Source organism: Grus americana, chromosome 7, assembly GCF_028858705.1.
Source record: "Grus americana isolate bGruAme1 chromosome 7, bGruAme1.mat, whole genome shotgun sequence".
NCBI lineage: Eukaryota > Metazoa > Chordata > Aves > Gruiformes > Gruidae > Grus > Grus americana.
This window is the reverse complement of record NC_072858.1, coordinates 20,759,585-20,783,636: the sequence shown is the minus strand read 5'-3', so window position 1 is coordinate 20,783,636 and position 24,052 is coordinate 20,759,585. Positions and strand designations below refer to the sequence as shown.

At 38.0% G+C, this 24,052-nt stretch overlaps 2 protein-coding genes across 14 annotated transcripts in view; one reads left to right on the top strand and one right to left on the bottom strand.

Annotated features, from left to right (window-relative positions):
• Positions 1-10,992, top strand: part of MAPK8 (mitogen-activated protein kinase 8) — a 142,961-nt gene extending 131,969 nt beyond the window's left edge. For 4 of the 8 annotated variants that reach the window (XM_054832046.1, XM_054832050.1, XM_054832048.1 and 1 more), the window contains exons 7-12: positions 2,388-2,459; positions 4,869-5,051; positions 5,862-5,986; positions 6,963-7,026; positions 8,962-9,039; positions 10,053-10,992. In XM_054832046.1, coding sequence (XP_054688021.1) covers positions 2,388-2,459; positions 4,869-5,051; positions 5,862-5,986; positions 6,963-7,026; positions 8,962-9,039; positions 10,053-10,198 — 668 coding nt within the window. In that variant the 3' untranslated portion in view covers positions 10,199-10,992. The other 4 variants (XM_054832052.1, XM_054832047.1, XM_054832051.1 and 1 more) reach the window with 4 other exon arrangements.
• Positions 10,993-19,055: 8,063 nt separating this feature from the next.
• Positions 19,056-24,052, bottom strand: part of ARHGAP22 (Rho GTPase activating protein 22) — a 159,933-nt gene continuing 154,936 nt past the window's right edge. For all 6 annotated transcript variants that reach the window (XM_054832040.1, XM_054832042.1, XM_054832044.1 and 3 more), the window contains one exon: positions 19,056-19,804. In XM_054832040.1, the coding sequence (XP_054688015.1) occupies positions 19,576-19,804 (229 nt within the window). In that variant the 3' untranslated portion in view covers positions 19,056-19,575. The remainder of the gene's footprint in view (positions 19,805-24,052) is intronic.

The following is a 24,052-nucleotide window of genomic DNA, read 5'->3' as shown; positions in this document are numbered from 1 at the left end:
TGCCTATTTTAGCACTTTAAACCCATAGCTAAATTAAAAGTTAACTTATTTAATTTAAATATTGAAAATTGACAGCTAACTAATGGTTAACATTAACATTTAGTTTAATTGAACAGGATCATCTGGCAGCTTTATGTCATTTCAGTCCCCTGCTGAACTTCCCTTCAAGCAAGATGTGGGAGGATTGCAATATATATTTTGATGACTGAGATACATACTGCAGAGTAGTATTCTTTTGGTACTATACTACACACAGATGAAATCTTTATTGTTTTAAAACTAGCAAAGATCCCAGACAAACTGATGATAGAGTTAATTTCTACGTAGGTTATGATACTGAAGGAGGTAAAGCACATTTCTGTATACTACAGTAAGGAACCAGGCCTTGCAAACTCAACAAATTCAGAACTGAAGGACAAAAAAACTGTGTACCTTAACATATTTAGATTTGTGTTCAGTTATGTGCATGATTATCAGGAAGGAAGTTCTGAAAAGCAAGGAAAGCCCCAAACCCTCTGAAACTACTACTTTTAAGTTTCCTAACATGTACGCTGGGTTTGAACTTCGTTTTAATTTAGATTTTTTTTCTGTTAGAATTATAGAAAATAGTAAGTTCATTCCAGACAAGATTTTTAAGAATAAATACATTCTATAGGACAAGCAGTGGATCTAATTACAGATTTGAAAAATCCTTTCAAAGATTTGACTCAGTCTTCTGTAGAAGTATTCATAGGAGCAGTCCTCTATCTACAAGTTAGCCTAGCTTCATAAAAAAGTTAGAGACCTATAAATAGTCAGGTTTTGTTTGATTAATGAAAGCAGCAAACCAAAAGACCCCGAACATCACAAATTTGTTTTGTAGGGTGACCAGAGGAGTTGTTTCTAACGTTTTTCTTTGCCTCTGAAGTCATTTGTTTCCTGAGGCATGAAGTCATTGACTCATGTTATTTCTCTTCCCAGACTTCTGTATGCAATTATGGGCATCGTTTTTATCATGTTGGACACAAACTATTTACAGTAGATTTGGGTATATTTTGGTTTGTGATGGCAGCAGATTGTTTTGCAGGTGAAAAAGTCAACATTCAGAATTTTAGTTAAAAGTCAAATGCAAAACTTGGCTTCACATTGTTGCGTCACTGAGTCAAAGAACATGTACTTTTCTTAAGTATTTGAAAAGAGTTTTAAAAGAAAAAACACCACTAATCATAAATTGTAGACAACCATTTTTTAAATGAACCAGGCCCTTAATTTTGACCTATTAATATGTACAACTATGATCTCTTCTCATGATTTAGATACTATTTTAGAGGAACATGTAAATAAGGGGGAAGGATTATTTTTAATGAGAAGCAATGTTGTTTGCTTGACATTGTTGAGCTCCTTCAGAACTTGTACATGTGATTTTTAGTATACAATTGTTCTCATTTAAATCCCCTTATCTGTTTAATTGAAATTCCAGTGTCATGTTTGACATAAAGGTATTCATAATAATACAAATTCATTATTATGACTTCAAGAAAACTTTCACATACAGAGTTTATAGTATCTCTGAAAGCAACCACAAAAGAAATTGGCATACCTGTAAAAAGTCAACTTGTGCATCTTTAATTATGTCTTCTGAGTGATTTATTTTAAGGTAATGTAGAAAATGTGTATTTCATACAAAAAAAAAAAAAAGCATTTTGAGGCGTTTTTTTGTATAAGATGTTATTTCAGTATAACTGGAGAAATATTTTTAAACAAATAATTTGTAACTGAAAAACTTTTTAGGAGCATACTAATATTGTCATTAACTGATCCTCTAAAATTCTAAGTAATCTTTTACTAATTGTCTTTGCTTTTTATTTAAAGGGAGAGAGATGCATGGTAATCTGACTTTTAGGAACTACTTGATGGCAAATTTTAATTCCTATTTAATAACCAATTAATTCTCTTCCTAAAAGTATAGACTGTTTAGATATGCAGTATTTTTAAAGATCAGTTTACTTTGCTACTTTTAAAATTATTCCTACAACCAACGGAATTACTTTCAAGAAATAAAGTTATCTTTGGTGCTCCGATCTAGTCTATTGGCAGAGGTAGCTTTGCAAGCCTCAAAGCTTGGAGAAGGGCTTTACTGTGCTTGATTTGTGTGTATCTCTCTCTGCTCTAGCTCTTGCTCTAACACTATGTTAAACAAAAGGATGTTTTTCTGCCTTGAATTTGAGACAGTTAAAAGCTAATCCTTATATACAGTCTATTTTAAAGTGTTTTCATTGATTAATATAAAGACTTGCTCTTCTTCCTGTGCTGTCTCTGCAGTTTATAGGATGCAGTCATGTTATGCTTCTTTTAATTTTAATGACCGTTTGCTTTGCTTTTCCTTCTTTTTTGTGCTACAAACATAGTGGATTTATGGTCTGTGGGGTGCATTATGGGCGAAATGGTTTGCCACAAAATCCTCTTTCCAGGAAGGGACTGTATCCTTGTGCTGCTGCAGCAGGTTGAATTAGTTAGGAAGTGATTAACCTTTTTATTGATGTTGTGTCATGAAAATGCGTATTGTACAATTTTTTTTTATTAAATGAACATGGATTTTTTTATTGTGATACACTTAAAAAATTGTTAAGAGCTTCATTTATATTCAGGCTGCACCTAGCAGTAGGACATAGTCTCTGCTGGTCCTATAGTTAGCATACATTCACCTTCACTCATTTTCATTACACACGCTTTTTATAGTCACTTTGTGTGTGTGTGTGTCTAGATATTTTTATTTACTTTATTTTAATAACTATCTTTTATGTTAATATCATTGCATTTTGTTTTCAGTTGACATTTGGTCAGTTGGGTGCATCATGGGAGAAATGATCAAAGGTGGTGTTTTATTTCCTGGTACAGATCGTATCCTTACCTTTGGCCTAGGATGTAGTTGTAAAAGGTCAAAAGATACTGCAGTAATATAGATCCAGATTAAGGTGGTTCTAATTATTAAAATACTGATTTTAAACTGCCTTTTCAAAATACAATCTGCAAGTTCATTATTTTGGTTCTGGGAATCTGCAAAAAATGTCTACGGTTATACCATTTAAAGCAAAATCACAACAGAGCATTAACGAGTATGACTGTCTTTAGAGATTAATACTAAGCAAGATAAACACATACCACTTGGGCAAATTGGCTTATTTTTCCTTTTTCCTTTTTTTTTCTCTTTTTTTTCCTCTTTCCAATTTAATATAGTGTCTATCCATTGCTTTTGGATGTTGTCACATTTAAGACAGATTTTGTTTGTTTAGGTGGTGTTTTACTGGTTCACATGCATTGATTTTTGCTTTGGAGATCATTTTTATGTAATAATTTATTAATCTTATTTAGTACCTGAGCACGTTAACAGTTGTTATTCTTTACATTTTGTAGGAAATATTTATAAAAAAATTCCTAACCAGCTTCCTAAGTTACCCTCTGGAGTTCTGTATTTTTTTGTATGCAGAAATGATCCTGCAAACAGCTTTCAGAAACATCTGGCACTTCTCTCTTTCTATTCTATGAATGACTTGGTGCTATCTGAATGGCTTGTCCTGTGAGCAATACTTCAGAGAAAGGGTCTGCTCCAAGCAAATAGAGCTGAAACCTCTGGATCATCGCTAAAATTAGTGGATCTCATTGGAGTTTTGCATCTTATTTGTTTTACTAGTAGTTACACTCCTGGTTTTTAGATGCTGTCAGAAATCTTTCCTGCTTTTGCTGCAGGTTAACTGTTTAATAATTGATACAGTACTATTTAGGGGTGAAGACTGGGTGAAGACTTTGAGGCACAGTGAGGAGATCCAAGGCATCCTTACTTTCACACAGCTCTGTTATTGCATGAGCTGCACAATGCTTAACTTTATGGATCTGGTTTGCTAGCATGGCTTTTCAATTTAGGCTCAGTGCCATACAATGTAAAAACTTCTTTTTTCAAGGCCTGTAGAGCTTGAAAATCCTTATATAAAGGTCTGCTGTTAAGTTTTAAGAACACAGGAGGGGGCCTGCTGCATCCAACTGAAGGTTTAGGCAGCCCAGTATTCAGTCTTTGACGGTAGCCAAAAAGAAAAAGTTGGGGAGAATATATGAATGAGATAAGCATATATAAAATTTTACCTGAGCTGTCTCCCAATATCTAACCATCTGCAACTAGGAATTCCTGAGCCAAATGTTGCTCTTTTTTTATTCAGTAACACGTATTAAATTCTTCTGCCGTGAACTGGTCAATCTCCTCTTTAACTCATGTAAACTTTTCAATTAAGATGTTCCTTACACATCCTTGAAACTCTCTTAACTTCTGCATTCAAGTTTTTGACAAAATTGTCATTGACCTGTGTGGGCCAAGATGTCATCCCTTGTGTGCCCAGTGGCGCTCCATGTTGCGTGTTGTTAAGGAGTGATTGCTAGCCTGGGGGGTCCAGGGCTGGGCTGGGGTATCGAGATGAGCATGAAGGACAAACCACCTACGCGGGGTATAATTCTCACGAGCGCCTTGGTGATGTGTAGTAGCTTGACTACTGTGAATACATGTTCAGATCAGGAAGTGAGTTCTTCTCCAGAAGACAATGTCTTTATTTACATTTGTTTAATACATTTCGTGAATCTTTAATTTTCTCTGTTTCTCAGCAGTATATCCTTTGATAGTTAATTATGATTCTGAGTAAAGTACATGTTGCCTTGACTATGCTATCATAGTCTTGCTTTCTTTCACTGTTTTCTCTAAGAAGGTAGTCCTAATTAATGATGATGAACTTGATATTTTATTATAATTTTCTGTGTTTTCTCTCTATTGGTTATTTCACGTCATTTTCACCTAACTTTCTAGCTGAAAATTAGACACAATGTTTTTCTTAGCTGCATAACCTTAGATATTGATCAATGGAATAAAGTTATAGAGCAGCTAGGAACACCGTGCCCTGAATTTATGAAGAAGCTACAGCCTACAGTCCGAACTTATGTGGAGAACAGACCTAAATATGCTGGATATAGTTTTGAAAAACTCTTTCCAGATGTCCTTTTCCCAGCTGACTCTGAACACAATAAGCTTAAAGGTAAGGTCTGTCTTCTGTGTGTTGTATATTTTAAAAGCTTTAAAACTGGTATATTGAACAGAAATGTATCTTGGTTTTTTTCACTATAAAATCATCCCGCTAAACATTTAAGTATAACAATATTTATATCATGGGAACATGCTGGCGTATGCTTACCTCCACTTTTCATCTGCTCCAAAACAGCTCCTATTCTAGAGATACCTTTATAAAGAAAAATAAATATGTATATATATTCCTTTCAGTGACAGATGCCAGTGTGATTTAGAGAAGACTGGAGGGAGGGTAGAATAGAAGTTATGTAGGCAAAGCAGATCTTCTTTCTCTAGGGATGAACAGAAAGTTTTTATATTCATAATACATAGATGTCCTGTAGCTATTTCAGTAACTCACTGGTTCTAAAAGTCACTTGCTCAGTGGAATCACAGGCTCGCCATATTTTCTGTGACTAACAGTACGTAACAGTGTTTTCCCCGTAAACTGTAAGAGAGGGGTTTGCCCACTGCTATTCCAGACAAGGCTGCACTGCCAGCTGAGTTATATTGCATGTATGGATGTCACGCCAAGGGGTACTGTATGCTGAAAATGTATAGTGAAACATGTCCAACCCTGTCCCACCTGTGTTATTCCCTTCAATTTTTTTTTCCCCCCATCAAATGGACCACTTTCCTAAACCCCAAGTTATGTGAGGGTTGCGTGGATATTAAACTGGAATTTGTTTACTCTGTGTCTCCTCTCCTTATGAGCTTTGAAATACTGTATTGTGTACGCTATATATGGCACTAGTCTAAATAGAAAATTTCATTTTTGCAGCAAGTCAAGCAAGGGATTTGTTATCAAAAATGCTGGTTATAGATGCTTCTAAAAGAATCTCTGTGGATGAAGCCCTGCAGCACCCATACATCAATGTTTGGTATGATCCATCAGAAGCAGAAGCTGTAAGTTCTTCTTTTAGGTCTCTGATTAGGAAGGTACTGTACTAAAGCAAACTTCTTGTGATGCTTGATATAAGTGCTTGAAAGAAGATTGTTGCATGATCTACACATTTCACTAGAAGGTTAACTGGGCCGTAATCATTTTTATTGACATTGATTGACATGTTTATTAGAAATAGTATTAGGAATGGGCACAAACTTGCAGGCAGCTGAAGTATCTGTATGTGTGTGTTTGTGTATAATTGCATATAATCTCCTGGGCATGTAGTAATGCATCTGAAATCTTTTATATAGGGTTCTGATTTGTTGAGCTTCAATTGTTTCAGTGTGGTTTGATTGCCCTTGATAGGATTCTGCAGTATTTATTTACTCCTGGGCAAGAGAAATATTTTCATTAGTTGTAGCAATTGGTATTATTCTCAAACTAGAAAATAAGAGTTTCAGCAAAAACCTGAGTACAAGATCTTGAGCTTTCAATTATCAACACTAATGAACAAAGGAATTAATTGAAATTTTTTATTGAAAAATTAATTTCAGGATAATTTCAGCTTACAACAAAAGTCTCATTTTTTAAGAGAAAGGTGATGGGCCACTAAGAATAGAAAAAGATGCTTGATGCAAATGGTGCAATTAGAATTCTGCTGATCTGTAATATCTAGAGGGAAAATTTAATAATTAACAGTAAATAGGTAAAAAGGGCTGCTTGGGCTGGAGACTGCTGCACTTAAGAGCTTTTTTTACCAAACTTTTCAGTTGCAATTAAATTATTACAGTAATGTAAGAAAATCTGCTAATCAGAAGTTGTTTAAAACATCTAGCAGCATTTAGAAAATAGGACAAGTATGAGAGAATGTATGACCATGTAAATACAGTGGGTTTGAATCAGGTTCATATTCTAAATGCCTTATTTTAATTTTTCGTTTATTCTGGTTTTTTATTCCTTTTTATTGCTTTATCATGAGTTAGTTTTGTTTTTCAGCCCCCACCAAAGATACCAGATAAACAGTTAGATGAGAGGGAGCACACGATAGAAGAATGGAAAGGTAAGAAGGACATTTTAAGTATACTAAGGCTTTTGGAAGTAGGCTGGGTGCCAAGGATTACTGTTAAGGTGGTTCTGAGCATCCTAACAGAATATAGGTAAAGTGCTTGGAATGGCAAGGGAATAGATCAGTGCTTCACAACCTCTTGATTTTTGGGACACTAACAATTTTCCTGTGAAGGTGCTGAACCTTTGTAGTGAACTTAAGTTCACTCAGTTGGAGATCTGCTCATTTCAGTCACCTTTTGCAAACCATAAAGCATCATTTTTAGGGAGGGTTACTCTTATGGACAAACTGCTACAGTTGAAAAAGATGCAGGACTTTGAGCAGCATAAGTCTGAAGTAGAAGCACTAGTCTTCAAGGGGAGATCATATTAGCAATAACCGTACTCTTTTAAATCAGGCAGAGGATTTGACAGAAAAAGCCATTAGGAGTGTCAGTAGTGGTTGAGATAGGTTACAGCTGGTGTGGGAGATGCTGATGGCTATCAGCAGTGGGATCCTGAGAAGTAGCTGGGGTTGAGGTGTAGAACAGATCGCAGTATGACATAAGACTTGTACATCCAAGAGCATGATTTTTAGTGTTCAGTATCTAAATTTCCTAGTCATATATGAGGTGTAAAATGATAAAGTATAAGGGGAACATCTTTGTTACTTGTAAAGCTTGTGCTTCATTTTGAAATGACTTCTAAAAGGTGTGGCGTTATTGCAGAGCTTCTAGTGTCAAGAAAAAATGCAGATCCAGATTGCTGTGCAGGCTGTAAATGTTGCATTTAAGCAAGAATTTAGTGCATTGAGCAATCTAATATTTTGTACTGAAACAGTCTAGGACCTGTATAACCTTTTTATCCCCAGAGAAAAAAAACAGGGAAAATGTTTCATGAATCATTTTTGACAGTTTGTGTTGGCTGGTGATGGACACAACTCTGTAAAATCTAGTACTACCACACTTTTAAGTTGCTTTCTATTACAAATTGAGTTTTACTTGTAAAGGCAGAGATAGGGAGAATTGTGGAAATTTTTTCTCTTACCGTCCTCCTTCCAAGCAGAGTTATTTCCCTTTTGAAGCAGATGTGCTGAGGATAAGTATTTCAAGCAATATGGACTTTACTTCTGAGACTCCCACAGCCCTTGAAATTATAATTCTTAAATGCTTTTTTCTTCCAAATTGCTTGTACATTGCATTAGTTTGCCAGTGACAGATAAGAAATAGTATTCTGACAGTCAGTTCTTATGAGTTGCATTTAACTTGTTTAGTGCTTTTCTTATATTGTTACTTCTGTAGATTCACAACTGAAGTCTTTTCTGGGTAATAAGCTGCCATTAGCCTAGAAACCTTCTGGCCAGTACACAGGGTGTATGATTGATACATGTTACAAACACTTCTAACCTGTTCAAGGATGAGGAACTTCTGTAACCGGAAGATCAAGTTACTCCTTTCATTTGGAGTGGCTACTTCTTTGCGGATATTATATTCCGTTTCATGGTGATCTGGACCTTTAGATGTTGTTGCTGAGGAAATTTAGTGGCACATGTGCGTCAGGAGGATGGCAACGCTGTTTGGGCTTGTTCCTACCTGTTCCTCTGAAGACTGCTGATTGAGTTTATCTGTACCAAAGAAGTCATTGATAAAAACTGACTGGTCATTAAGACTCCATTTAACCTCAGGTCCCCAGGCAGCCTGGACAAGAGTCTTAAAGCAATGTCAGTGTGTTCTCAAGAGTGCCAGGCCATTGTAGCTTCAACAGAAAAGAACTGTACATTTTTATATCGCTTGCCAGTTGTTCTGTAGCTTACAGCCTGTTGTTCAAAACTAATCCTGAGCAGTAATCACCTATGAAATTTAAATATACATTTTGATGGGAGATGTATTATCGATCCAGTCTTGGGTTTGCAAATTCATTTCTTTTTGCCTTCCCTTCTCTGCATTTTCAGAGTTGATATACAAGGAAGTCATGGACCTGGAGGAGAGAACCAAGAATGGGGTTATACGCGGACAACCAGCCCCTTTAGGTTGGTTACAATAAAAGCACAGTACAAAGCTACATTGAGTTGTAGGTCAGGAGGGAGTACAGTTGCTCAAGACGTCCAAGAGTAACCTAACTCAAAAGTATGGCTCTTAAATGACCAATAAACTCTCGAATTCTCTTTGAGATATCGCATATTTGAATGGAATGTATGAGGTTGACATCTCTCTTATTAATCCAGTAAATTCCTCTATTATTGTCCCGATGTAACTGACGCTTCATTCATTTCAGTCCTCAAGAAACATCTTGGTATGTACTGGTACTGTATTGCCAAAATCTGGTTAGAAGTGTAATGTGTAGCTGGTACAGTTTTAAATAAAGATGTAACCACTACTTAAATTTATTAAGTAATGAAGCAGAATTTCTAGGTTGGAAAATGATGGAGCACTTTCAGAAACTGTTGCTGAATTTTGGAGCAAAATGTGCCCGTTAACTGACAGTTGATAGGACTCCATTTGCACTGTTGAAAAATGATGGCAGAAGTTGGACAGCTGTTGCTGACTCTGCTCAGAGTTCACTGAAGTCCAGACTCTGAAAAATCACTGTGTATCTGAGATTGAACATATGTGATGTGGCTGGACACCAGCTATTTCCCAGCCTGAAGCGGGGGGGATCTGATGGGGAAAAAAACAGGCCCCTTCTTTCTTTATCAAAATAGGTAGATACGTTCTAGCATTGGGCCTCAACATTTTGTAGGGTATCTTAGCTCTGGCTTTATGCAGTACTATCTCTGTTTGTGATTTTTAATCTTCAGCCATTAGCATTTATTGTAATTTGACAGGCGTCATGCCATGTGAGATCTGTGGTTCTTGACACACCATTCATTAAGCCCCAAGACTTGTGGGTTTTATTTACTTTGACAATGGATTGAAGCACATCTCTTCAAACTTGCCGAAACAGGGGAAAGTAATGACTATTAGGAAGAGACAGACTAATGCAAGTACTGAACCATGCAACTGTATCTGCAACTGATTTGCTGTTTTGTTTCTCATAGCACAGGTGCAGCAATGATCAATGGCTCTCAACATCCATCTTCATCGTCATCTGTCAATGATGTGTCTTCAATGTCAACAGATCCAACATTGGCCTCTGATACAGACAGCAGTCTAGAAACCTCAGCTGGACCTCTGGGTTGCTGTAGATGACTACTTGGTCTTTTGGGGGGTGGGAGGGGGGTCCTTTTAGTCATTAATAGGGCACCTTTAAAATTTGGTGGTATTTTTGAGTGTTTTTTCAAAAATAATCGTAGAATTCATCATAAAGTGCTGTAATTTTAAACTGTAAGTTGTGTTAAAAGCAGCCACTTTTTTTGCTGTAATTAACTGTAAAATATTAAACCTGATAATTTTTATTGTGGTTTTAAAATCTGCATATTTGCTTTACTATTATGCTGCTGATCTTTTTTTTACTGAATTTGTAAGATTTGTTTTATCAAAGCACATATTAATGTTGTGGTCGTTACCATATAATGAATTATTTAAGATTTTATAGCTTTTCAATTTTTTAATTAGAATTTATTCCAGATGTTTTGTTCATGATATCCTTCAAAGTTTTATGCTTGGTCATATGTCCATCTCCAGGTGGAGGGGGAAAGAATTCAGTGCAGCCAGCTGTAGTTTTGGGCATACTACTGTGGTGCTGGCAGTGAACAAAATCCTCTTTTATTTTGGCCACTTGCCTATAATACTTCAGCAAAAGCAACAATTAGTGAATTTTTTTAGAGAAACAGTATACAATCCTTTGCAAAGTAACCTCATCTGAATGGTTTTATGAACTTAAGAAAGCAAAGCATATCTTCAAAGCTGCAGAAATATCTAGCCTAACAAAGGAATGTGATGTTTTCTGCAGAGTTGTGGCATGCCAAATCTTGTGATCACCATAAAACATGAGGATACTTCATGAATAATACATTGCAATGCAAATAAACTGTTTACTTCTAGCTTGTAGCCTGTTTTTGTACACACAAAACAGAGTGTATCCAGGATGTCTAGACTGCCAACAGGGAAAATGAGTATGCTGTAGCTATACTTTCATGTAATATGTGATTCTTGGGAGTTTTGTTTCTTACTAGTTTTGTCTACTAAGATGAGTGCTTTTTGGGTAGAAGAGGGAACGACGTGAATGCAATAGGGGCAAAATTCTTTCTCCACCAAAAGTAACTGATTGCTAAAAACCATTAAGTGGTAGGAGAACCTCAGGATTTCTGTAGCTAATGCATTAAGTGAGCAATATATGCCATCCAAAGGAGGGAGAAGTAGTGCTGTATAAATTAATATTTATGTCTTTCATTTCACCATGAGACCAGTGTAGCAGAAATCTTAATAATGGTTCATTTTAAGTCATAAATATTCAGTAGTTTTCAGCACTGAAGCTCCAGGTTTCAATACACTTTTTAAACAAAAGATATATTGAAATATATAGAACAGTTACTAAATAGTCATGTAAAATGGTGCTGCTCCTCACAGAAGTATTTTAACTGTTTACATTTTATATTTACAGAATGATTTATGTATAACTGACTTAAGTTTATGTATGAGTTAATCATTCAGAATTTATTCCTTTGGAAAATGCAGATTTTTAGTGAAGCTAGGCTGTATATTTGATTGCCTTGTGTAGATGCATATTTTGTGTAGTGAATTAGAATGTGAAGAGGAATTTAAATTAGTAATGCTCACAAAAATAAGTATAAAAAAAATACAGAAGTCTTGCCGGGCACAGAGCATAAGCAAGTGATATAACTGGCTACAGAGGTCATCCAGGAATGACTGATGCTCTTCAGTGTGGTTCCTTCTGCTTGTTGGGTCAAATAGGTATCTTTTTGGAGTTCTAATTGAAAGAGGAAAATTTGTCTTTGCAGTAAGTTTCAGAAAAATAGAAGTGATAGGAATGCTTTCAATATCTAACATGTCTTTTTTAAAAACATACAGGGTTAAAAGGAATGGTAATGTCTCAGAGATGACTAAATTGATAAACTGCACAGTTGTTTTCCTGGCCTGGCTAGACTGCTGGTAAGTGCTCTGTGTGTGTAATTTTGCTTTCCTCACTTGTATCTAATATTTCAATATTGCCTTTCTAAACCACATTTGTTAAGGCAATTATTTTTACGAGATCCTGCCAAATTGTATATTACCTCAGAATAGGCAGGACGTGTTTGGATTCATCTAGCACTGGAACATAGAAAATCTGCTCAAGTTGAACAGAGACCAACAGAACAGTCTATTTTGTAATTTTTTATCAAAGTTTAAGCTGTGAATTAAGCCAAAATTTTTGGTCATACAACAGTACTCCATTGGTTATATAGTGTCAAATGATATTCTGGTCAATCCCATGTAATGAAGTTATTAGTACTGACAAAATCAACTTCTGATGCCTCTAAGTGCTGTTAAGAACAGAATTTGGTAAATATAATTCCTATTTAAATTTATTTTTGACTCCTCTGGATTGCAGTGGTGATTGAAATATTTTGAAACTTTAAAATAACTTTTTCTATCACTTTCCAGTGTCCTAAAGAAAAATTGTTTTAAAATGAGTATAAGGTGAAACAGTTACTAGGCTTTTACCACAGTGTGCTATCAATAGTAACTTTACTGGCTTCATAAGCTCTCAGGAGAATTGAGCTTTCCTTCTTTTAAGGTAGGGCTGATGAATGGGTGGGACTGTCCACTGCAGCCCATCACTGTGTGAGCGAGCTGTGTTTAAAGGGATTACTTCGGTAAGGTCAGAGCTTTGCCTGTGGGAACCTGGAGTTCACTTTTGGCACCATCTTCATAGCAGTGTTGCTTTTTTCCTTTCTTTTTATTTTTTTTTCAGTTGCCTGCATTTTAGGCAAATTAAAGTGATGCCAAATTTCAAAGACAAAATATCAGGTTCAGTAACCAAATTATCATGACATGCTAGTCTTAAGTTCCCTCTTTATTTGTTGAGATAAATTATTTCATAGACAGTTGTACACTGCCATGGATAGCAAACAAATGGGTAGCTAGAGTTCAGCTGTCTATTGTTATATTGTTAGCTGATATAGTATCTAATACACTGTACAATTTTATCTTTATAAAGTATTATTAAGCTTTATTTTAGTCTCAGATTCCAAAATCTTGTCATGACAACAGGCTTCACTGAAGTGCATGCAACTTTCCTCTTCTGGGGCCATTCCAAGCCATTAGGGGTAGGTAGGGAGTGAGTAACAGTGAGCTGTGCCTCATTTCCTAGGTCAGATGAGCTTAAAAGTTGGGCAATAGTAAGGAGATTAATTTCCACCTTCTCTGGTGGAAATTCCACCTTCTTCTGTGGCAGGTGGGAAGGATAAAATAGCTCCTCTCCTTTTGTAGAAGTAGGTCCTTCAAGATTTTGAAATAAAAGCGTGGGGGAAATTAGTATTGTTACTGTGTGCTGCGCCTCTGCTCTGTGAAGTCTTTTGTTGATGGAAGACAGTGGGGTCAGAATGGAGGGTTTAGTGTGCGTGTGAGCCATCAGCTGAACGGCCTCAGACCAGCCTGGCTGAGCAGGTCAACTCTATCGCATTCATTCTGGTAAGCTGAATAGACATGCAGGTGCTGTGCAGCTTAGGTTTTTAGTTTAGAAGAACCTTACTATGCTATATGCAGTAGTGTCTTTCTGGATGGGAATTCCAGCTAGACACAAAGATAATACCAGCATAAATTGTTCAGCAAGCTCCCCCTGCCCATGCAGGTGTGAGTTTTGGGGAGGATGTGGTGAGCTGTATTTAGGCAGTTGTGGCAACAGCACCCTCTGCTGCCTCTGTGTCCCAAGTAAGTAGCATGTTACTGGTGGGGATTTGTTTTATGGAAAATTGGTTCTCTGAACACAGGCAATTTCCTTAGCAAAAAATTAAGCGCCTTGATAGGCGCTTGCATGAATATGATGCTTTTGCATGCCTGTATGTGGCATTCATCTCAACATAGCATGAAGAAAAATGATCAAAAAGCTAGTACAGGAGGATAGTTCCTACCCAGCCAATAATCCAAAGCATAGGACATTAAATGTTTCTCAGTTAAGATTATGGGGGAGAGGGGAGAAGACGGTTCAGCTTACACTTGGGCTTACTGTTTCAGTTCGCTAAAGGGAGTGAATTACTGTTTCTAGGCATGTTTTCATTCGCTGTCGACAGAAGCTTGTCCATGCTGTTGCATTTTTTTCCTATCAATGTTTTGGTTCTTACATATTTAATTTAAGGACTGGAGTTGAAGGAGAGCTGTCAGTAGGATTAGAAAGAGGGTTTTAATGAAGTAATGTGAGGAGACTCTACTGCCTACCCAAATTTTCAATTCATTTAATTTATTCCTAGTTAAGGGCACTGGATAAAAGTGGTGTTTTAAGTGATCTCTTGCACCCCCTTCTCCTCCTCTTTAGATATCTCTGCATTACAGGAACGTGTTATGAATTGGATCACATTGTGTTTCTACTTCTGCAGTTAAAAATTTAAGATAGGTTTTCTTGAACTACCTCACACAAACTTTCTATGTTTCTTAAGTAAGCAAATCTAACCCTTGCTATTGGAACTACACTGAATGTGAATAGAAAATACACTTCCTCTAGAAAAATAAACCTATTGGCCAATGTTGAGACAATATCAGTAAGTATGTTTCTTATATATTTCACGTAAGATGTTCATGTGTAATATATAGCTCGTGTACAATATTGTACATCTAGAATATTGTGTTAGCTGTAAATTGGTGATTTTATTATTGTAGTCTGGTTTTGTAGGTAAAAATAGCTTACTAGTAATGTCAGCTCATCCTTTACATTTTACAAAAGGAATAATTCTTGGTAAGCTTTGCATACAGATGAATTACTTTTGTAGGCCCAATATCTAGTCTATTTTTGAGAGTTCTTTAACTTTTATTACTAAAGTTGAGAAAAAAAACCCTAATTATTGTGATCATTCCTTCTGCCCCTTTTTGAAGTATATTCTTAATTTTATTTTGTCCCAAGAAATATGAAGGGGAAGATACACCATTAAAAATACTGGGAAAAACTGTAATTTATTTTTTTTTCTTCCCCACATTTGATACCTTTTCCTGCTTTTCCTTTATTCCCTCCAAATAAGCTGTTGGTGGGGCATTACTGAGAACATTGTGGTTTTTTTACTCATTCATGCCATAGGTCATTACATGTGCACCACTGGAATGTATACATTGTTATCTAGTATGTCCATTGGTTATAATGATATTTTAAATAAAAAAGGAAAAAAAAAAGTTTGACCACTATGCATTTAGTGTTTCTTCGTTGCTAGGCTGGAATGGATTTTTGTATAATAATAATAATGCTCCAGTTGGAGTTTTATTAGCATCTGTCTTTCCTGAGAGTTCATCTGTTTTTAATGGTACATAAAAGTCCTGTCTTGTGTGTGAGCTCACTCGTGGACAAAGTGACATGTTTCTTCCATTTCTCCATTCCTATGGGCTTTGGACATGCCACAGACTGTCAATACCAAGTGTGTTTGCAACCGCTGGGAATCCATTCTTACTTCCTTGCTCCCAACGCTAGCCGCCACCTTTCCTGGAAATGCAGCTGCTGAGACCCTACGCTGCAGGAAGAGGTAAGCCGTGGGCTGATTAGTGTATGAAAGGAGGGCCCAGTCCCTGTGCCCTCAGGAAAATCTTTCTCAAAACCAAGTCTCAGAGAAGCCCAAAGGATCTGACTTCTGAAGAGCTCTTACTGGACAGCTAGCTTGGGTGCCAGGACCACTCCCTGCACTGGCGCCTCTGCAGTGGGGCTAATTCCTAACGTAATGCATTTTGTTGCCTTCGTTTCCAGCAGGCTCTGAGAGCTGCTTTAAACAAAGTCTCAAGCTGCCCTCAAGTCATGTTTGCGTGCTGTTACATTGTCTTTACGTGCGTTTTTAAGGGAAAGGCACGTGAGCATGGGCAGTGCAGCCTGCTTTGTTTCTCTGGACCAGCTATTCGTGAGGTGCTCTTCTAGGAATGCGGTGAGGCTCAGAAAAGCTTTTTTTTTATTTGCATATGTTAGCATAAAGTGTAGCTGATTCCAAGTGATATACTAATACAGAGCAAGGCCTGAGACGGTCTTAGCTCTGCCAGGGAGTTGTCTGTGGGTGACTTTGTCCCAGAGCTGAAAGTGTCCATAGTGCTGCTGGCTTGCCTGGAACCCACTAGTGAAGATAGATAATTAAGTAAGTGAGCTATCATTATTAATTTTCCTTTTCATATTAGAAATACCATGGAGACCTACAGAAGTTTTTTGTAATTCTGGAATGCTGCAGTTTGGCTTTGGATTTTTTTTTTTTTTCAAGCATATGCTTGTGTTGGGTTTCTTTCACTGAAATTTTTTTACACTTTTTTGCCTGCCTAATACTGGAAGGTGTGTTCCAGGCTGGGAAGATCCAGGAGCCTTTTGTCATAGCTTATTAATACTAACAAACCTGTGTCTTGTAAATGTGTCTTAAGAAAGCTGGCACTTTAAACTGGGGGCTGTAATAAGCAAAAGGTCTGTAAAATAAGAAGTGCTCTCTCAGATCCATGAAGTTGGCAAATGAAGTGGGAGGAAAGAGAATATGGAAGCAGGCATTATGGCAAGGAAAGAGTGTATCATCTTCCTCAAATAAGAGCATAGTGTTCCATGAAGCTGTGTACACCAGTGCAAGTGTGTTCCCATTTATTGCGTAATTGCCCAGGATGGGAAATTAATATTATACTCCTCTTGCTGTGCTTTAGAGTTAACGTGCTACTGTGGTGTGTTTTAGCATGAATTGGGTAGTTTGCAGCTTCTTGCAGGCTGTGTTTACTGCAGTGGATCATCTTGAACAGGACCTGAAATTCATTCCTCATGACCAAGGGGAATAGAGGTTTGTTTCTGGAGCACAGCAGTCAACCATAAAAAGGTTAGTTCCAGCCATTGCTTTGAGTGGATACAGTTTCATTTGTGAAACTGAAGAGAGGAATGAATTTCATCCTGGATGCCAGGTAAGATTAAGCAGTGCTCCACAGCTGATAGATGATCCTATCCTGGAGCTGAAGATTTGGGATGTGTCTGTTTGTTCCCCAGTTCTGCTATATGTAGTGATTACTTAGGTTTAAATAGTTAAAGAATTCCAGCTGCATTTGATTTCACTGAGTTAGCCAGCAGTCCTGTTTAGTGCTTGTCTTCAGTATTTGTTTTCTAGGCTCCCAGTCAGCATGGCTCAGTTATTAAGTTTGTAGTGTGCCAAAACTAAAGGAAGCAGTCTGCACTTCATATGTATAGGAGATAATGCAATATAAATAGTCTAAGGGACGTAGGCTGTCAGGATGGATATAGTGAAAGGTACCATGTTGGGGGTAGGAATGAAAGAGGATATTAAAATAACCTGATTGCTACTACTACTTGGATTGAATGCCTCAGAAACTCTTTGTTTTTACCAGTACTGATATTCTAATTGCAGAGAATTACTTACAACCCTGTTCAGGCCACTCTAATATTAAAGATTTATTTTGTGACGACTGGCATGGTATTTAATGCTACCTAACCCACTATGCTGTTCCAGCTCAAAACCATTGTTAACAACAAACAGTTGCTTCTCACATTATGCATCTTAATGATGCTGTTTTAAACAGACCATCATATCCCTTGCAGGATCAGTTTTGATTATTGGTAATAATACAAGGTGTGTGTGTGAGGGGGAGGTTCGTGGAAAAAAAAAAGGCTGAGGCTAGTGCCTGCAGGTGGCAGGCTGCTCCTCTTGAACACTCGGGTACCTGCCACAGTGCCTTGGACCAGGGGTAGTCAGGAATCCTGTGCAGCTGGGTATTATGGAATGAAGGGAAAATGTTTTGAAATAACTGAATTCATCTATCCACACAGGTTACTTTACCGCCTCCCTTGACTTGTCTTAACTAGGAAAGATTAGGTTAAAATGTTTCTTTTTGCTCACTTTGTGGTTTACATTTCTATAGGAATGAGAAGTGTTACAGTGAGGTAAAAACAAGTTAACTTCTAGATGTTTAAATACTGAAACACTTGTATATCTGTGAGATGCTAAAGAGGAAGTTGTATGATCTACTGTTATTTCCAGACAGTGAGTTACATTATTCTCTAGTAAGAAAAGAGGACAGGTTGAGGTTATTTTCTGAAAATACTTAATAAAGCAAGTACCTTCACTACAGTCTGTACTTTTCCTTTAGCCAGCTCATGTTGTCGTGGCACTTTTCTGTTAAAAGTCTTTTTCCTCCGAGACTCCCAAGCTGCCTCAGCTGTCAAAGATATGTGCCAAGAGCAAGCAAACAGTGCTGTGAGTGCTAGGCTGGCAAGCGGAGTTCAAGCTGTATCTGGTGAAACAATTTTCTGTGTGCAGGCTCCGTGTGGCTCCGGGTGCTACAACTACTATGCAGAACTTCTCAAAGAAGTCCCTTGGCAGGAAAGTGAGCCCTGGCAGCTAGTTACTGGAAATTATAACTTCATTCTAATGATTTTTCTTTAGTAGAAGTAATGAATTTAGGCTGCTGGGTTGTTTGCGATACTCCTCCTGTCCCCTCATCTCCCTGTGAACTAACAACAAAAAAAAAAATCAACTGGTGTTATGAGAAATGTTACAAGGCAGCTAACTGTAAATTGTCCGGGGAAGGTTAAAGACAGATCCCCCCCCTGCCCCACCCCCCCCAATTGCACTAATTTCTCTTACCATAGGTTTTGCTATTAATTTTTATAGATAAAAAACCCTCAGCAGTTGGTGTGTTTTGATGATAAGAATCTTTCTTCTCCTACCTTGATGTCTGATCAGTACATATCAACTCATGAGATTTTTTTCTTGCAGCTAACGCTACTCTATTTTTGGCTCAAAAAACCCAGATACCTAGGGCAAAATGTGCATATTTAAAGTTCCATAGAGTTTGTGTGGCCAATCTGATTAGTAATCACATACAGTTTAATAATAAGTTGCATTTCTGTGACACACTGGAACTGTTCAGTGGGTAGGTGACAATTTTAGTGAATTGTCAAGATTTTGGTATTTTCAGCTTGTTTGTAAAATAATGCCACTTTAAGGAATGAGAAATTTGAACAAACTTTATGTAGGGAGTGGGGAGAAAAAATACCTCATTAAATCAATATGCTAACCCACATTGAATGTGGTGACATACTGGAACTGCCACCTTCCCAAGCACAAGTGTAGGACGCCATCGGCTCCAGGCTCAGCCTGTCCATTGGTTCTGGCCATCCCACCCACCTTGCAGGACTTTCCACTGTCCTTGACCAGCAAAAGGATGGTGCGGTAAGTCCAAAGATGGCAGCAGTACAGCTATGGAGAACAGTATCTTTTCATTTGTGGATAAAAAGGATGCCCACTCTTTCTTGGCAATCTGACATCTAAACTTTGAAGCATTATGTTTAGCAGTCTTTTCCCAGCTGGCCCAAATACTACAGCACATGTAATGACAACAGAGCAAGTGTCACTGAGAACACAATCACTGTAGAATTACTCATGATACATGAGTATACCAGAACAAAATGTGCATTTTCACTGGTTTTTGCCAGAAATAGAATTTTCTATGCTGTACATCAGCTTGTTCTACTTAGGGACTTTAGCACTTCGACTCCCAACAGTTAAACATCCTAATGTTGAAAAAAACTCTTCCATTTCCTTCTGCAGGAGCTGATTTCTCTTCTCAGCATCTTCACGAGCACGTTCAGAATTCCTCAGCTTTATCTCCAGCATTGTGTATTTCTTTCGTTCTTGGTCCAGTTCTTCTTCTAACTTAACCACTTGTTTCCTCAGGTCTGCACTTGTTTCTTCAATTCTTAAATCAAAGGAGAGAGAGAGAGAGAAGAAAAAAAGTTGTTTTTTAACTGGCTGGATAAATACTGCTGATAGCTATAATAAATATATGTTGTTCCACTTAGAGGCAAAATATATTCATTCTAAGAGGAAGTTTTAAAGCAGGGCACTAATTGCCATTTCATTAATGTTGAGTTTAAGGGCAGAGACTCCTTGACTGGAGCCTCCTCTATTTGTACCTTGAGAAAATATGCTCAAGTCTTATAAAACAATGCCTACTTCTAAGCAACAGACTGAATGTCTGAGGAGATGTATTAACTCTTCAGTTAAGCTGAGTTCAAATATATAATTCCAAAATAATCTTTTAACCTGTGTTTTCATCCTGATCCTTTGTTTCCCTATACGGATATCCAGTACAGAGGAACATCCTTGGAGGTCAGGTAGGAATGAGGTCACAGTCTTTCCTCAGCACCCATTTTATGGTATTTTCTGTAAAGGTTGTCACTGACATTGGGGTGGGGGATACTGTACATACTGTACAAGATTTTAGAAAAACTAACATTTCATATCAGGAAGAACCTGAAGAATAGACCTTAAATTTATCTGTGCACAAAGCTCTACTGCAAGGCTCAGAGCTTTTCTCTAAGGAGATCAAAGAATAAAGTTCATGTTGTTTTGATTTGAAACAAGTGCAGAAGGCACTTCACTTGCTGTCCTCCCCATCATGTTTCCTAATCCTAAGACAGAGTAGTGGTGTTAATACAGAGGAGGGAGTATATCCAGATAAGATTTTCTGATTACTAGAATATTCAGAAAGGTTGATTTTAAAAATTAGGCTTTTCCTAGGAAAAGTGACCCCCCTCTAATTTTTAAAAAAACTACTAAAAAACCCACCACCTCTTAGGTTCATTGATCAGTGTAATACCCAGCTGTGAAGCTGGGGCTGCCTGGCTTCCCTGTGAAACTGTGAATGGGTTATTTTTAGACAGGGTAAATTGACACTCAAGAAAGGCATACTACAGCCTCCCCAACTACAACAAAAAAAGGGACCTTTGTGACAGTCCCAAAAGGGTCTGAATCCCGTTTTGTGGCCACCCAAAGACAATTATGCAGGCAATGCAGTGCATCCCCTTAAACTGTTCCCTCACATACAGCTAAGGATGGCAATATTATCATTGTCACAGCTTTCACAACAAATTAGAAAGTCACACGCAGGCGTGCTGATCACCAAATCCAGCAGACTAACAGCTGCACTGGTAAGTGAAGAGACATGTGTACTATGTCTGAAAAAAACCTGCCCATCTCAATGAAGACAGACTTTTATCACCCAGATAACTGTCTTCTATAATGAAGAGGACACTTCTGAAGCTTGGATGCTTCCCCTCCCCCCCACACACACACTCCCTTTATAACATGTTTGTTACATCTTACAGCTCTGAGCTACCAATTGCATTTTTCCACTGCAAAGTGTAGGGGTCAGCTACAGCAGTCTAGACTAGCTGTTCATGTTCTGAATTACACAGAGGGTCACAGTACTTACTGTGGTTGTACATACATAACATAATAGTCCTCTCCAAGATACTTCCAGTTTCTTAAGAGTCCCAGGTGGTAAATGTGAATTACTGAAACTCAACAGAGAATGCCTGATAATTATACTAACCTTGAGGGAGAAATGCTCTGGAACAGACTGGTTACAGGAAGGCCATAAAACTTGCCTCCCTCTGACTAAGAGAGAGAAAATGGGCAGTTGATGATGATAAATAACAGCTTTTCCATCAGCAAGTGTTCCTTACCTCTGCCCCAGGCAGGTACTGACTCTGCTTTCCCTCCACTTATGTATGTGCCAACAAAAAGCTCATATTCCTTCATTAAAACATGCCCTGCTACACACACTGAGTTCTGCAAACCACACAAGCACATGTACAATTGTAAAGGAACTAATTATTACTTTTGGGGACTAAATTATCTTCAATAAAAAAAAGCTAGTGAGGCAGCCCAAAGTTTTCCTGCTAAGCGGCCTCCCTTATTTTGCTAGTTAGCACCTGTCTTTCCACAGGAGCAGACTTTCAGGCAGTCTCAAAAGGAACATATTTTAGCACATGTAAATTGCTGCAGATGTAGTAAAAACATTACAAAGTTTTTGAGAGCTGAAAAACTTGGCTTGAAATTCTTAGTCTTGACAGCAAGATCCTTCAGGCTCTAATCCTGAACAGCTGGAGTCATCCTGTTTGATACAAAAAAGAAGCAGCGATTGCATCTTGCCTGGTTTTATGAAACTTGGTTCATTAGGCATTTTCGTCTTAGCTACTTTGCCCTGTGAGACCTGGCCAATGTATAGCCACAGTGTTCTCTGTCCAGGTGATGGGGAAAGGCAGGTGTTAGAGCTGAAGCTGCTCAACAACTGGAATGAATGTCTTCCTGGATGTCCCTGATGTCAACAGCTGAAGGCCCCATTGGAACAGTTTTACTGATAAGAGGTGGAAAGCCATCTCTTACCCCAGGCAGCAGGTAAAAATGTGCAGATACACATTTCCAAGTTCTGCAGCCTGGTCTCCTTTCTGTTTATCACTCTGTATCCCTGCAACAAGGCTTGCCAGGGCAGCTCTGCATAATTAAATGCAAAACACATACTCTCATTTCCCTCCCATTCTGCATCAGTAGGGCATCAAAAAAAAAAAAAACCCCAAACAAACCAGCAACCAAAAACCAAGCCATAAACTATCATCCTCATTCACAGACCTTTTCCAACACACCATGCTAGCAACTGATGGTGTTTTCATCAGCTCTTCCACCTGGAACGCATCAAGGCAGGGGTAAGCTTTTCTCCCACTTCGTGATGTTAGGTGGGAACTGAAACTGCTACGTGGCCTGATTCTCCTTCCAGCTTCACATACCAAGGCAGTACAATGCAAAAGGCAGAAAAGCTGCAGCGGCTGGCAAGCCACCACCATAGGAAGTCATAAAAGCAGGAAGTAGCAAGTGAAATTCCTACCTTAACAGCTGGCCCACTGGAAAAGATCACAGTTCAGATACATTTTTGAGAAATTGCTTCAACAAGAAGAAAGAGGCAACATAGTCTGGAGCTGTGCTATACAATCCCTACAACCAGTCATATGTGCTTTTGGTACCGTGTTTGGGAGACTGACTGGAAATTGAGACAGGTAAATGCTACCAGAGTTAATAATTGAAGAAATATAACATTAACACCTTGACACACAAAAAGCTGACAGCTCAACTATTTGTAAGAAATGGGACTGCAGCCCTCCTTCAGTGCAAAGTACCAGTGCTGCAGAGCTCAGGCCAGTGGTGATTCTTGTGTATGATAACATGGTGTGCAATTTCACATACGGCTGTATATTTAAAACATATCTAATTCCTTTAAGCAACAGTATTTCATGTGCATATTTCCCTGAGTACTTGCCTGCAAGTCATTCTATTAAGCACTTACATTCATAAAACCTAATATACTCACACAAATGAATAAATATGAGTTCCTAGTTATTGATATATTATACTTCCTATGGCCCTTGCCATCACACACATCTCTCCTGAAAACTGGAAGCAATTTTTCTGAGCACAGATCTAAAGTACAGCACCAGCAGTACCAGTTGTGCAAGTAAACATCAGCGTGAGCAAACAACTGCACAGTTCACACATCTGCTGTACAACCAACACCTTGCTGCCACTTTGAGTCAGTGGCTGGCCACATGAGCAAAGGGCCACTACAAGAACATCAAAAATCAAAAGCGAGGTTTCTAGAAAAGTTCAGCACAAAAGGGCTGCTTAAAAAAGATGTAGTCCCAACACTAACACCACCACAAAAAAAAAAAACAAACCCAAAACCAAACCAAACAAAAACACCCAAAACAACCTGGAGAACAGTCAAGCTCAGTTTCCTGAAGAATGTTTCTGTAGGGAAAAGCAGCAAGCAGCCCTCAATTTCAGACTGATTTGGTACAAATCTCAGCACCTGCAACAGAGTTCCTTGTTGAGGCCTGACCACCCTGGGTCCAAATCCCTCCCTCCAAGATGTTTGCTTTGCTGTTTCTGCAAGAACACTGTCAAAGAGCAGACTTTAGCATTACCTGTACAGTTCTGATATCCAGTGAAAACAGAATGTGAAATACTGGAATTCCCTCTGTGACAGAAATCCCATTTTTTTAATCCTCTCTTAGATCAGAGAGAGAAAAGTTGGATTCAGAGAGCAGTGCAGAAAGAGCAGAACCAAATCTGTCTCCCAAACCCAAGCTCCAGGTCTAAGAACCTCATA